Source organism: Callospermophilus lateralis, chromosome 1, assembly GCF_048772815.1.
Source record: "Callospermophilus lateralis isolate mCalLat2 chromosome 1, mCalLat2.hap1, whole genome shotgun sequence".
In the NCBI taxonomy this organism is placed as follows: Eukaryota; Metazoa; Chordata; class Mammalia; order Rodentia; family Sciuridae; genus Callospermophilus; species Callospermophilus lateralis.
Window position 1 is genome coordinate 77,338,001 of NC_135305.1, and position 16,881 is coordinate 77,354,881.

General features: G+C 33.8%; 1 protein-coding gene across 2 annotated transcripts in view; it reads right to left on the reverse strand.

Annotated features, from left to right (window-relative positions):
* The window catches only part of Tmem196 (transmembrane protein 196), a 61,767-nt gene extending 45,284 nt beyond the window's left edge, over positions 1 to 16,483 (reverse strand). The window contains exon 1 of one of the 2 annotated variants that reach the window (XM_076863265.2): positions 16,337 to 16,483. In XM_076863265.2, coding sequence (XP_076719380.1) covers positions 16,337 to 16,483 — 147 coding nt within the window. Of the gene's footprint in view, positions 1 to 16,318 lie in introns of both variants that reach the window. The other variant, XM_076863257.2, reaches the window with a different exon arrangement.
* Positions 16,484 to 16,881: the final 398 nt, after the last annotated feature.

The following is a 16,881-nucleotide window of genomic DNA, read 5'->3' on the forward strand; positions in this document are numbered from 1 at the left end:
TAACATTATCATAAGATTTGGCACACACAAAAATTTCAATGAATATTTGTTGGTAAATGGTAAGTAAATGGATTTCAGGTTTGGGGGAGAAGTGGAAAATAACCTCTTCTTACCTCCCACTTTTGATACTTGCCAGATAATATTTGAAATCCCTTTAATAAAATGACACACAGAAACTTTGATTGCAAATCAAAGTAAAGGTTGAAAGGCCTGCATCATGGGAGTAGGCAACTTAGGCGCCCATTTTGGGGAATTGTATGCTGTAACACTCAGCTGTCTCTGGTGTCTATACCAACCAACTAATTTTGCTTTCCCAGTGAACTAATTAATATCTCAAATTGTCTTCAAGGATTTCCTCATCTTTGTTCATATCTTAGCAAAACAATACAGAAAAGTTTTCTGACAAGATAATCACTTCTTTTCATCAAAAATGTATCCAGACAAGAGCTGTGCAATAGAAATAGGATATAACCCACAAATACAAATGACATATATTTTCTCATACTCACATTAAAATAAAAAGGTGGAATTAATTCTAATAATATATAATATATAATATAATATATAATAATATAGAATAACATAAAAAATTTATGAAATCAACATAAAAACATGGGACATTTTACATTTTTTACACTTAATCTTTGAAATCCAGTGTGTATTAATTATATTTATAGCACATCTTAATTTAGACTAGCCACATTTAAAGTGCTTAATAGTCACATATGGCTAGTGGCAGCTCTCTTCGACTATGATAATATGGATGACATCAACTTCTATTAATAATCACAAGTCAAAGGAGAACATGTTTTCTCAAAATATCTTATCACCCAAGGAGATATAGTGCTTTCCCTAATTTAATTTTTATGTGAGAGTTTTAGTTTTAGTTTTATGCCACGTTTCCTGATAACTTGTTAATATAATGTCTCCAAACTTGCATATTTTAACAGAGAAGATACTTTCATCTTACTATTAAATAAATGTTCTGAAGGTCTGAGAACCTTTGTCTAGACCTGAGAAGATCATTCTTTCTGCCATGTAACTATTTCTTGGAGAAATTATTTTTTGCTCTAATTATAAGTAATTGGCATGTCAAGGTGGTGTATAATGCTTTTCATAATGATATTTTAATTTCTTAACTTTATACACGAAAACTCAGCTTACCCTGTAAATAGTAAGTATGCTACTATACTACTATGGCCATGATAAAAAATAAATTTAATTAAGCCATATATACTGGTTGCAAATTAGTAATGTAAGCTACTTGGGAGGCTGAGGCATAAGGATCAAAAGTTCAACACCAGCCTCAGCAAATTAGCAAGAGACCTGTTTCAAAAAAATAAAATAAAATAAAAAAGGAGGGGACTGGGGTTTAGTCAATGGATGATAGAGTACCCTTGGGTTCTACCCCCAGTACCAGAAAAAAAGCTATGAAAAATAAATTTGATTAAAAGGAGAACTTTCTTAATGTGTTACTATTAAAAGTAACACATTTGTTTGTATAAAATATTTTTAAAACCATTGAAGACATAATATTCATATACATATTTGCCCCTAAACACCTCAGGTGAATCATATAGATTTTTTTCATCTTGATTTCTATATATTTGAATTAAAAAGAAAACACACAGCAAATATTCATTGCTATACTTTGACTTCCAGTATTCATAGCTATAGGACTTTGACTTCTAGTCCAACTTCTTTGAATGTCCAGAGTTTGATAAATGAACTTTGGAATCTGCTTTTAAAGCCTCTTGAAAGCAATTCATTTTACTTATCTAAACTGATCTATAGCTCCTGTGGGTTTGAAATTATTAGCTAAGTTCTAAAAATTAGCTTCCATTCCAGTTGGTGTGGAAAACCACCATGGAGTACTTGCCAAAGATTCGGCAGAAAGCTGTTTCTTTGGAGACTGAAGTGGATGGAAACCCCTGAAATCTGTTGAAATACTTATTATATTTTCATAATAGTTTAGCTGTTGCAATAATTTGAGATCATTCCTGGTCAGCCAACATTTTCCTTTCGGTAGAGAACATATTTTAAAGATTCTTAATATACTGAGGCAACTGTGGAAATAGTGTTAGACTAAGAATTAGGTGTCTTGCATTCTTTTCCAAGTTCTGTAGCTAGCCAGCTATACTAATTTTCTGGGCATTAGTTTACTTATGTGTAATACGATGAATTTAGAATAATTTATTTCTAAGTCTCTATGCATTTTACATTGTGTGACTTAATTATAAATCTCACCATCAGGGAGAGAAAACATTTATGATATTTTTTAATGTACTTCAAACTATAATTCTATCCTTTCCTTACTCTCAGTTATTAAATACTTAAGTCTCAGACTAGATTAAAACAACAACAGCAACAACAACAACATAACAGAAGGCATCTGAGACTTCCTTCACTATTGGCCATTAAATGTACCAAACTCTCTGTATCTTCACTCAGACTCATGTTGTTTTCTCTGTTTTTGTAAATTCACAAAAATAAAACTTAATAAAACCTTCCCACTTCAGCTCTAAGCCCAATCATCCTTTACCTACTCAAAGACTTTTTCTATATACTTATATTTTTCTTTTCTATTTCATTATTCACATTGGCATGCAAAGGTCTTCCAAAATCTCCTTTAAAAATTAAAAAAATAGTCCTTGACTCCAGATCCTTTATAACTATTTCTCTCCCTCTCTACACACAGCCCATCTCCCTTCCTAGGGTTCTATACTTACTATTTCCATATTCTCCCTTCTGCACACTTTGCACTGACTTATATTCCTATTGCTTTACTTTGACTACTTTTGCTAAGTAAACAATGACCACCACATCTCAGTCCTTCTTTCCCAAGGAAGGCCTCTCCTTTAGGGATTTTCTGACATCACACTGTCCTGGTCTTCAGCATATTGTCTGGCCACGACTCTCAGTCTCTTTTTTCCTTGCTCCTCGCAACTATCACACCGCTGAATTTTATAGTAATAGAAGACTTTGTTTGAATGCTTGCGACAAATTATATGGCTTTGAATACCTTGTATTTTCAGATTAATTCCCCATTTAAATGTCTGGCATGGATATTTCTTCTGAACTCTAGATCCAACTATATAACAATTTACATGCTTTCTCCATTTTGATATGTCACATATAACGCTAATATAACAGGCAGTAAATAAATTCTTTTTTAATTTGTGCATTATAATTATACCTAATAGTTGAATTCATTATGCCATATTCATATATGCACATAATTGGATCAATTTCATTTCCCAGAACCTTCCCTTTCCCTACCTTCCTCTCTCTCCCAATCCACTTGCTCCATTATCTCCTTTCTTCAAATATATTCTTGATGTCTCCCCACTTACCTCCCCCCGACACAGAGTATTTCCCTCTTCTAATCATCTACTTCTCAGAACACTAAATGGAAACTCTATTCAATTAGTTGTTTGATCTCAACATCTGGGAATCATTCTTAATATTTTTCTCTATGATGGTGTATAATTAAACACATCTTGTCATTCTATACCTTAAATATGTTTCCTCTATTTTTACCACCTCCACTATGATTCTAGTAATCATATTATACATCCTAGTATTTATCTGATTCCAATAATGTTTTCTAAACTATAGCCCAGAATGAGCTTCTTTCAATACAAGTATAAATTTGTCCTTTTTCTGCTTAAAAGTTTTTTGTTGGTTCCTCTTAAAAATTAGTAGGAAATAAAATCTGTATCATTTTGACAAAGTTTCAAAAAATGGGCTGGGGATGTGGCTCAGTGGTAGAGCACAGCATGCACGAGGCCATGGGTTCAATTCCCACCACCACACACACATGAATAAATGAATAAAGAAGCCTTAAACAATTTTCACCTCTGTTTGCCTCTCTACCTCACTCAGTACCTTCTACCTCCTCATTCTCAATTGCCACAGTCCAGTCACCCAGGTCTTTATTCAATTTCTGAAAGAGACCAACGTTTTTCTATGTAAGGGTCTTTACCCACACTGTTGTCAACTTAAAAAAATGTTAATCACCATCTTCTCTGAGTAATGCCTTATTATCCTTCAGAAGAAAGTTACATTATGGTAAAACTAATCAATAGAAAGTTATAATAGTTACATTCTAGACAGCAGATTTCAGAATTAGAAAAATATGAATAGAGTCATTCACACACACACACACACACACACACACACACACACACACACACACAAAATACTGATTCTTTTGAGATGCTTTTACTGGTTCCTCCATTGCTAAGAAAGTTCATTTGTATTTTCCAGAAAGCTGTATCTTTTCCTGTCCACAAAGTACAATCTATAATTTTAATTTATGCATTATTTATTCATTGTCTACCTTCATTTTTAAATTATGCTTCAGAAGTTCAGGGATCATGCTTATTTTATTCACTGCTAGATCCTGATGACCTAATTCAAAATATTGAATTTTGTAGCTCTGGCATCAATATTTGTTGACTAAATCTAATAGGAGAAGGAACTGATAGAGTGAGCAGCTGTATTGTGAGAGTCAGAACAGTAGCCCACCCTTCCTGGCTCCCAACAGAGCTCTTCCTCCACACACCACTGTTATTTCTCTCCATGACTCATTCCAACCCAGTGCAGACCATGGAGTGCAGGCCCACTGAGTCTCCTTGCCACCAAACTCAGCACTGATTTGGCCCCATCTCTGTAAGCCTAACCCTGGAAGGTGCCAGGCCCTGAGTCATGCTATCTCACAATCCAGTTTTCTGGGGTTTTTCTGCCTGTCTTAGGTGGCCTTGGCCTTCCCCTCTTCCAGTTCTTCAACATTTTAAACATATTGTTCATCTTCTAAAGAAGCCACTTTTCTGCTTTCCTATTTATATTCCTTTCTTTTCTTAGTCCATGGAAAACCTTGCTAATTATGCAGTGTTCTTTCTCCCCCTAAAGCTTAAACTAATTTCTTATTTTCCATCACTGAATGATGTGCTGACAGTTGCATATATCAGTTTTCTTCTGCTAACCACTGACATGCACAATCAGTTTTACCAGAAAAAGGTGAATTAACATCTTTATCAACAAAGACATGACCTCTCATAAATATAATTAACTATGCAGAATAATAAAATACCTAGAGGACAAAATGTACAACAAATATATTCATGTGATAAGCTGCCTTCAAGTACTGCCAAGCCATCTTGGTGATTTGGCAGACCAGGTGAGATAGGAGGCAATTATAGCAAATGGAGAAATTTTAAAAAGAAAAAGAAAACACAAACCACTCAAGGGAGAAATGGAAAGAATGACCTCTCAGCGTTACATGAAGATGCACAGCAGGTAGTGGGGAAAACTTCTTCAGAGACTACAGAGTAACTGAGTGAATAGTGAACACAAGAATGAATTTCCAAAGAAATTATCAGACATAGCATATAGCTAATAGGCATGCCAAACACTTCTAAATAAATCCAAGTTCAAAAACTATCTCAGAAACTTCCCACTGGCCTGGGATTCAAATCTTTCAGTGCAGGGAGTTGTGGCTCACTGGTGGGACACTTGCCTGGCATGTGAGAGGCAATAGGTTCGATTCTCAGCATCACATATAAATAAATGAATAAACTAAAGGTCCATCAACATCTAAAAAATATATTTAAAAAAATCTTTCAGTGCAAAGAACAAATCAGACTTGATTCTCAGAATGTCATTTTCCACATCTCCCCCTCCGTGCTCACGTAATGTGATCTTTCTTGATTTTAATGCACAATGCATTGTTATGTTCTAACTCTGTTTTGGGGTGGCTTTTCTCATTGAAAAAATAATCTATTGAATATTTTGAACATTCTAAATAAATGAGGTTTTTGATCTTAGAGCTGTTTCTTCTGTAGCTATAGCAAGGAAAATTATAACTAAATTCAGAAACTTAGTTATAAATTTATGAATTTTGTGTGAGAGGGAATTTAAATTTTGCAGTATCTTACATATCAATTGTTTGAATAAATATTTATGGCCACTATTCACATTAGTCCTGATAACAGAACAATACAAAACCAATCTCATAGACAGCAATAACAAAACCAGAGGAATTTATCTCCTGAATTCAATTTTTTTATGTTAGTCAAATATAATATAAACTTTAAAATTAAATCTACATAAATATTTAAGATAATGAATATTTCTGGAGGGAATTAAAGGGGAAAATGGTCAATATTAAATATTGAGTATAGGTATTGTTACCAATAACATTCTTTTTACTAAGGTAATTTAAAATTTAGATATATATTATATAGAACTTGTATATGTAATTACATAAAGTTATATTATGTAATTCATGATACTTTAATAATTATATTTACATGTAATTTAATTAGTCATGTAGGCTATCCTAATTTGGATGATTTTTGCCTATATTTCTATATTTAAGATTTATTTTATTGAATATAAGATGAGCTTAGATTTTTTAATATAGTAGAAGAACATACATATATAATGCTCACAACTTGATACATATGGAAACTATAACAGCGTAAAATGTTAAAATGATAGATGTATTGATGGAGAGAGAATAAAAATTACTCCCCTGGGGATGTGCCAGCTTTGAGTCTGATTTATGATCTGTTCTTACAGTTGAAAATAGCCAGGGACTCTAGAGGATTAAAGCATTGAAATTTTGCTCTTCCCAAGAATCTTCAACACAACAGCCATGCAATACGTGTGGCAGTTTCTGAAAGCCAGTTAGTTATAGAAATTAATTGCAGCTTCAAAGAGGGTCCCAACATTATGAATTTGTCCCCAAATCAGAGGCATTAAAGGCCTAAAAGCAGAATATACTGCATATCAGTGACAGTTATCAATTTTTCCTATAATCACTCATCTTTCCACCTGCCCTGTACAAGAGTGTGCACATCTACATCTACACATTATTTTTTTTCTTTATGTGACTTAAATTTTAGATTTTATCTTACTCTTGTTACTGATTTCACTTTTTGGTATTAATCACTAAATTCTAAATCATTTAATTTCTCATCCCTTTAGTTAAAGAATTTGTTGAGATAAAAGATAATGAAGGGTCAGAGATATAGTTCAATGGTAAAGCACTTGTCTAGCATGTGTGAGGTACTGGGTTCAATCCTCAGCACTGCATTAAAAAATAAATAAACAAAGTAAAGGTTGATTGACAACTTCAACTAAAAATATTTTTTTAAAAAAGCATAATGAAGCCATTGGAATTCTTAGACAATGTAATGTATTACAAGCATAGACTGCCACTGAAAATGTCATTAATGTCATCTTTATTTTAATGCCTCAGAATAATCCACATAGGAAAATAATTGGCAAAAAACAAGTTGAGAATAAAACGAATTCCAACAACCTAGTCAAAAATAATGAGAAAATAAAAACATCACTATATGGTAAAATAAGTAAATGCATGCCTACTTTGCCCAACATTTACCTAACATAACTATTTCTGGGAACCTGGAATATGCTCACTAAATCACAACTAATTTTTACCAATGTCTAAAATTGGTTATAAAGATAACACATTTATCTAAGAGGGGCTGTGCAACTTAAATGTTAGAAAACCTAAAGTCCAACCAAGATCAACTTCATCAATGATCTTACAATAAGATCCTTTTCAGAAATGTAAAATGATAAAAAGTCTCTATAATACACAGAAACCCATAGAGAATATGTATTTTTGCAGAAAAATGGCAAAACATGCAGTCATTGTTGTGGGTTTACATTGGTTATTGAATATCCAACAGGTATATGGAATGCTTTTATATAAATATTACATTCAATTTTTAGGATAAGTTTGCAATAAGCTGTATTGCTATTTTTGAGATCAGTTAGCTGATTGATCAGCAAGATAATATAACTCACTTAAAGTTTAATCAGAAAATGATAAGCTAGAATTTGAACTCAAACTTAATAACTTCCAGGTCTTTTATCCTTTCTTAGTATTATACTGATATCCTCAAATGTACAAATTCCTATTTTTGTATGCCAGGCAGCTATGAGAATATTGAACACAAGGAACTTATGTGCTTACAAATCCACCATTAAAAGGAATATACTAAAATATGTGATTATATTTGTGGAGATGAATTTACACTTCCCTCATATTTTCCTTCAAACCAAGATGCACATCTTGGGACCTGGGTTTCCTGTTTGACTTGAAAGTAGGCAGTAATTCCTGAACACACTAACAACTTGGTCTTGTGATAATCAAGTTCTAGCTCTTCAAGCCTAGCTGAGAACCAAGACTACTGCCAAGTAGTCTTGTCGTTCTTTCAGAACTCTTTTTAAAGCTACTCCCATCTTAATTAGATGAGGTAGATCTTCATTTAGCAGTTCAGACCATGAACACACTAGACTAGTCTCCTCAATATCCCCAGAACACTCCATTGCGTTCCACACCTCCATGAATTTAAACATGCACAGCTTTGCTTAGCAAATCTTCTCTCCTTAGCCCATGGGAAATCTGCTTCACTTCCAAACCCAGATGAAGTTCCTCTTGCATGAGAAAACCATTTTGACCCTTCACTGTTGTTTCTTATTTTGAACACTTTAAATTTGTGGTCTTTCATCTTTCTGACTTTCCCTCATAATATTTAAGAATCATTTGAAATGAATAATTTGGTTTAGCTTTTATTCAAAGTTAAGGTTTAAGCTTTAAGAGCAGGAAAAACTTAAGTCAATATCAATTCTGATAACATGTGGGTTGTGCTTGTTGATTGACTGACTCTGCCAGTATCTTCTGGAAAGTTAGAAAGAGAGAAAGATCAGAACCTGGCCTTAAGCCATCCTCCCTGACTCATATATATTCAGGTGCTGAGGAGCAAATAATGAGGTCAAGCCTCAATAACATTTTTAATGAAAATTTCCAATGTTCCACACAATGTGATGGAAAAAGTACAGATTTTGAAATAAGACTGACTGCTCTGGCTTTAAATACTGCCTAACTCATCTACTGCCTCTCTGATTAAATAACTGCAGACTCTAGGTAAGTTACATTTTCACTTAAACTTTATAAAATAACACATTCTTTACAAAGCGATTAAAATTAGAAATAATAAAGTACATGATGGCATCTTGGAATTAGTTGATAAGTAATAACAATAAATCAATAATAGTATTATTTCTACAAGATGAAAAGATCAAGGCACTGTGACTGCTAAGGTTATTTATTTAACCGTTAATATTTTTACTTTGCATGGGCCACAAAATTTTGTCCATTATTTAACAATGGATCATAAACTAATGGAACTTAGAACTGATTCTCAGCTTCTCAGGAGTCTTAATGCTGGTGCTAAAACATCAGGGGCATTAATTAAGATTATAATGGTTATATGTAAAATCTAGATATTTAATTGATGCTTCTGTGAAGTATACAAAGAATAATAAGCATTGCTTCAAGAGCTACTTGGGCTGTCCAAAGAAAACTACAATTGTCCAAGATATTAAGTATTTTTGTCAGAGATAGTAACTAGTACTTCTCTTTTGACTTTCTGAGAAATACTTGAAATTTCGAGTTCTAAATGTATTTTTGAGGGCTGTTTTATAGCATAAATAGTAGTCACCATCTCTCCCTTTGTGTAGCATAATTTATATAATATCTTATATTAATATCTTATGATAGAGTTTTTGCTGCCATCTCTTACTCCAACAGGAAAACAAAGGAGCCTGGCAATGGTGATGTGTGCCTATAGTTTCAGCTACTCAGGAGGTTGAGGCAGGAGGATTCACTTGAGCATGGAAATTTGAGTCCAGCCTTGGAAACAATAATGAGAATCTGTCTCCAAAAAGGAAGCATCACCATCACCACCAACAACAACAACAAAAAGGAAAACAAAGGGAGAGGTGCTTTGTAGATACCACTGTTTCCTCATCCAGTTATAGGATAAATATTTTCATGATCTCTAAATTGCAGATATTTGGTACATTTTCGAAGTTGCTAAAGTCTATATACCTGAATTAAACCAAAAGCTAATTAGACACATACTATATGTGAATAACAACAAGAAGAAAGAGTCAAACTAGAGTTGGTTAGGGATGCTGGTGAAATGTTGAAAGCCAGTACACCCCTTAGGACCTTAGGCAGTCATGAAACAGCAGAAGGGTAGCAGAGGGAAGGCACTGATTGTCACTGAACACCTGCTTTGTACCGGCTCAGTATTAACAGTTAATAAACATTGTCTTCTGAGTTCCACAACAGCTCCATGAAACTAGGATGTTCCTGCTTTTACAAATTCAGAAACCATGAATTAGTGGAGAAGCATAACTCATCTACTGCCATAGTTATATTGAGAGAGATGTATAAATTCAGTCTGTCATTCAACTTGAATAACTTTCAATTTGCATATAAGGAGAAGGGCTGCATTACTTGGTACATCACAGAGGGAAGTAATTGCACAATTTCTTTCTCTCTTTCTTAGAAATATGCTCAATAAGAGTTTATATGCTGCCATCTACTTATCTGCATATTGTCCATTTGGCATTTTGAAACACCTAAATGTAGAGTAATTTCACTAAACCCCCCAAACAAAAAAAAAAATCAAATATTTTCACCAACCCTGGGTCTAGTTCCTTAGCATTTGTAATCTGAAAGTCTGAAATCTGAAATGCTCCAAACTCCCCAAATTTTGAGTGCTGACATATCGCTGCAAAAAGAAAATTTCACATCTGATCCTACATAATAGGCTGGAGCTAAATGACAGGTACATTAAAGTACATTAAGCATATTGTATAAAATTACCTTCAGCCTACGTGTATATATAAGGTGTATTTGAAACATCAATTAACTTTATGTTTAAATTTGGGTCCGATGGAAGATCATCTTATTATTTAGATGCAACTATTTCAAAATCCAGAAATCATGAAATTTGATACATATGTTGTTCCAAGCATTTCAGGGAAGGATTACTCAACTGTTTATATATGTATGTGTATGTATATATGTGTGGGGGCAGTGGGGTGTTGATAATTCATTTTATTCAATAGCGCAATTAAATTTGGTACTTCACAGGTGAAATGATTGTGACCCAACATACCTTGAACATGAAGCTGTTGTGACTCCTTCCCTTTTGCCTGTATATGTGTATGGGGAGTGTATGAGTGTGGGAGTATGCATGCACATGCGTGAGCATACACAACAAAAGCCACTATAGTTTTTATTGAGATGAAAGATGGGCATTTTGCTTTGGATAATTGGGGTTCACTTTCTGTCTATTGAAAGAATTTATTGTTAGCCAAGACTAAGTGAATATATAAAAACAATAGTTTGGTTACATTGGAAGTATAATTGAATAGTCTAGCTAATAATTAAGCCCATATAAAGAGCCAACTCAAACATTTTAGGCAAAAGGATCCAAATTCAAAATTTGATTTGGTTCAAATCATGATTATATCAAGTAAAACATCAACAAGTAAGGTTACTGTTATATATATTATCAATTATGCCCTAAAGATCCCAGGGCAAAGACTTCAAGGTAAGCTATGTTCCCCAGTCAGGGCCATAATTAAAAAGTCGATTTTGTCTTGGACTGAATAGAAATTTCAAAACATACTATTTTAGTGTGATTAAAATTTAAACAAAAAAAATTCATCAGCTAATGACAAAACCATTACCTTCTCCATAACATCATTATTGGTCAGCACCAGAAATGGACATGTATTTATGCCTTCTTAGATATATGATATGGTCCCTTCAATAATAATTACACTTCTGAGTAGTTTGGCTTGCTCTACTTATCTAAATTTGAGAATGAGAGTATGAGTCATACATGAGATTCTTCACCTGGGCTTCAAAGGATTCATGAATGACTTGTCTTCTATCTAAAATCTTGATCACACATTGGGCTTCATATCCCAGAGAAAACTATTTATGCACGGAGAAATGTTGAAGATTTTTAGATAATTTTGACTGCTTTTGATAAAGTGATAAGGAAGAAAATGACAGTTTTAATTATTTTTATAAAAATGTTTTGAAATGTCTTCTTCATAAATTACTTATAACATTTAAATTACTTTTAGATTGAGAGATAAATATACATTTGTAATTTTTTTTCCTTAGGATACAGGCAGTGTTTACATCTCATTATAAAGAGAATGAATCTCCTATTTTATGTGTTCTGACAGTATAGAAAAGTGGCATATTCTCTAGACAGAGATATGCTAGCTTCAGATTGTATGCATTTGAAGTAACTGGGGACCTTCTTTCATGTTTTGGTTTTAATTAAAATTTAAATTAAAAGCTCTGTATATAAAATAATATTTTTGAACACATATAATTTGTATATAGTACCTCATTTGTGATGCTATGTTATCAGAATTTATAGATGAACATCTTAACTAAGTCTTCAATTTGGCTGAATTGTTGCCATGGTGAACCAGGAGTCTACAGAATAGGTATATTTGCACTGATTATGCTATAAATTTCATCCAGTCAAAACATCATATTTATTAAGCAGAAAATTATGATATATAAATCAAGTATAATCCTAAAAGATAAGTAATAAAATCACTCAAATTTTTAAATGATTTGGATAAGGGAACTTCTGAATATTTTAAAAGACTGCAATTTTGGTTTACATGTGGGAAACCTAAGTTTAGAAAAATTATTTTAATAAATTAAAATTTACAGAAGATTATCAGATATAGATGGGTGGGATTATAGTATGATGTATATCAAATACAAATCAGCAACAGACTATATTCTGAACATCAACATCTGAATCTTTGGATTTCAAATGCCAACCTAAGGCAACAATATAAAGTTCTTTGGGATTCATGGATATCCATGAATATCATTAAACCTCATCCATCTACATTATAGATGATGCACTAAGGGTGACTTTTGCACAGCAACTTGGAAACACAACTCTGTCTACTTAACTCCTTGTCAAATTTTGCCTATCAATTCTATATCCTATGACATTATCTTTTCCAAAGCAGTCAACTCAATGGACCATTCACTGTCACTTAAAGGAAATACTTTCTGATTTTGTAGTTTCATTTTAAGTGACCATAACAAAGAATCAAGAAAAAACAAAAAGGCTATAAAGACATCTATAAAATTATAGTTAGATGATTTGTTTTCCTTCTAACTACCCACAATTTTTTTAGGCTAATCACAGGAAGTACCTTGTCTGATTGTGAAACAGTGACTGTAACTATCTTTGTAAGCATCCCTCTCATTTATTTTAGATCCTTTATCTAGATACTACTTTATTTTTAAGCCATTTTAAAAAATATTCATGTTGGGGTCAAATAACCAAACTAACTGCCTAAAACCTTAATAACCTTGTCCTAGACTAAAGATTATGATTTCAGTAATCCTTTATTGTGTAGCTTTTATTTCCACTAACTTTAAATTTAATTCAGAAACCTTGTAATAATGATATTAATGTTTTGAAAAAAGCTTCATGACATCAATCAAAACACAGTCAGCTTTATACTGTATATATTCTGACAGGTTAATTATTTAAAGATCTCATTTGGTATTCATAAATGATACCGTTTTTAATTCATAAATTACCAAAGAGATGAATAGTTTTTTAAATCTAGTTTCCCTTTGCACCTTCCTCAAATCTCTTTGGGAATTAAGAATTGGTGTTAATATTATTAAAAGTATAAGGGAATGAATCTATTGCCTCAAATGGGCACACAGCCTCTTATGATCTGGCCACAAACCCTCTGTCTATCCTTATCTTCCTCTCCAACAACTAAACCCTAGAAAAATATGAAGAGCCAGTTCCTGGAACACAACCTTCCCTATCCCTGTTCTTTGCCTTCATCCATGCTGCCTGAAAGGATCTCACTTCTCACCCCATATACTGCAAGTTTGTGTGTCCAGTGTTTGCTATTTCTATTAACTCAATGCTCACTGCATGCCAGGCTCTTTACTTAGAGCATTATTTAATCTGTGCCTTGTACCAGTCCTGTTTTACACATGAGGAAACTTTGCCTCGTCACTCATCTAGTAGTGACAGATCTGAGATTTTTTAACCAAGTAGTCTGACTGCAGATCCTTACACAGTGATACATGAATACTGTGATAACTTGATTCCATGTCTCAATAAATTTTCAAGTTCAAGAATAAAATAATATTTCTTCCATGCATATTTCATTGACCATGCCAACCTTTCTCTCCCTGTTTGTCCTTGTACCCCTCTGACGTCACACTAACTTTTTACCACTAACCAAGTTAGTGATGTGCACATATTGTTTTCTTTGCCAGCAGTAGCCTTTTGAGGGTGATGCTCTGATTCATTTTGCTACTCTCTGTAGTAAATAATAAAGTGGTTTTCACACGGTCAACTCTGTATTCTTACTTGTTATATGAATTCACCAGTGAAGGAATTAAGAGGTAGTTCAGATTGTTTCACAAATGACTTACCACAAATAATTTAAATAGTCTACATAGCCAGCCAATAAAATGATAAGCATAAAGATCCTAATTGAGTATTTACTTCTTCACAAATTTGAATTTTCTAAGTTGGGTTTATGGCAGTGAACAATGGTATTGGGCTCTTTAGTTTCAAACACATTCATTCAGTCAAATGTATTATTTGATTTTACTGAACTAGACTATATAATTAAAAATTATTGTTCCTGGAATCTAGGTGAATTTGGCTCACTCTGAACAACAAACTAAAAATGGAAGAAATTCTTTGTAATAGTGACTTTATGGATACGAGTATTACATTTTACATGACACCAAACTAATTAGTCATTTAAAATTTTTGAATATAAAGTGGATATGTTCATATTTAGAGACACTTATGCTTATTCATTCAATTTCTTGAATTTTAGGAGGGTAGGAAATGACTTGAAGAGTATTTGAGTCTTATCATTTTTAAGCCATAAAAAGATGGCATTTTCTCCCCCTTTCTCTACATGTTGGCATTACACTTTCTTTGACAGTTGTACAATAGAAGTTTTAAAGTATTATTTCTGTTTATATAATAACAACAATAACCACAACTCTCAAAAATATTTATAACCACATATAAGATGTAGAATTATCAGATTTAAGATGTGCCTTTTATCTGTTCAAACTCAAATTTAATATGTACCTTCACAAAAATTACATAATTAAGAACAAGATAGCTATTTGGAGGTTAATAGTAGCTAATTATTGATTTCAGAACAAGTATTATTAGGAGATTTCAATACCATTTTTTCTTTCAAGTTCTGTAATATAAGTATATTTATCTCACCTGGAAAAAATTAAATACAAAAACTAATTACCCAAAGCACAATTTTATCAGTTTTAAGCATGCCAGAGCATTTTTTAAAAAATGAATTACTTTGGAATGATTTTTCATGGACTCCTAAATGATCATTTTCTCCTAGTGTCTTAAAGCTCAATAATGAAGCCATGGTTGTTAAATACATTATGGATTATCAGTGACAGAATACTTATTTAATGGATTATATAGAATAGTGGGAACAAGCTGGAGACTCAGAGGCCTGACAGCCATATAATTTAAAGCAGAGTTTTTGTTTTTTTTTTTAAACAATTTGGTCCACACTAAGAATAGTGCTAAATTATTTTATTTATTCTTGTTGGAAGAAATGGGCCTCTAAAGCTTTCTTTAAGATTCACTCAAGTAACTAACCAAGAAGCTTGTAGGGTCTGCCACCTTACCTAGAAAAATTATGACATTTTCTATGAGAGATGGGTTATTCTCCAATTAGAATGCTGTTGCATTCCTTACCATTATTGATAAACTTACCATTCTTACTAAACTTATTGCCTCCAACTTACAAAAGAGTTTTAAAAGGTAAAGTATCAGGAAGATAGCAAAGAAAAATTAAGAGTGGTGTTTTCTGGGATGAAATGCACTCATATGCTCCTTTCACAAACACACCACAATTGTTTTTTCTTTCTTTCTTTTTGTCATTGTCATATTGTTGTTGACTTTTGTATACCCTGGGCATTGTTGCCCAGAGATAAATGCATAACTATCCCTGCTTGTTTCTGACACAAGAAAATGATGTAACACTCTCATTTTTATCTTCCTTATAAAAGGAACAAAAGACTGAGTCTACCCTTGACAGATGTGACTCCCAAATCATTAACACTGGCCAGCCCTTTTGTAGAATCAGCCAGTGGAATTGAACACAGTCCCCCCAACTTTAAACAAAGCCATTTAATTTGGTCTTGGTAAAAGAAAAAAAAAAAAACCAAATAAATAAAAGGACAATATAAAGAAGCATAGTTTGCCGATTCGAACCTACATGCAAGCCAAAGGAGATTTATGATTTTGTTTCCCGGGGAGAGGGTGACTAACGCACGCACACTGACCATCACCGCAAAGAGGTAAAGAGAGAGTGAAATGGCTCAACGTACACACACCCCGCTCCATACCGGGGACGAGTCTCCGAGCTGCGGCTTGTGCTCTCGGAGGGCCAGGCTGAAGCTGACCGCCCCCACGGCCACGCTGGATACCCCCAACCCTATCTCCAGCACGGAAAGCACCAAGAGGCTCCCAATAATCTGGCCGCTGGTGCACATCCTTCCTGGGTCATCATTCCTTTCAGATCACAGAGGAAAACCAACCATCCACCTTCTTTCTTCCACGATCCTCCTCACCCCTTCCACCCCCTACCAGATCCTAAAACTTTTCTTTCTTCAGCAGCGAAACATTATCCACAAGGACTGGATTTCCAGAACTGGAGACCCTCCTCCCTGGCCCGGTCAGAGGCAAAGAGCTGCTCCACCCACTGGCACGCTCAGACAGGGATCGTGGACAGATCTTCCTGGGCTTGATAAGAGTCCAGAAGAGATCACAGCGGTAGCAGGGCTTTCAAAGAGCCTGAGACCCGGGAGACCTGGGAGCCAGAGCCGTGCTCAAGAGGCGCTGTCCAGAGTTCTGCCGTGTCCCAATCTCCGCAGGGAAACCCGATTCCTTC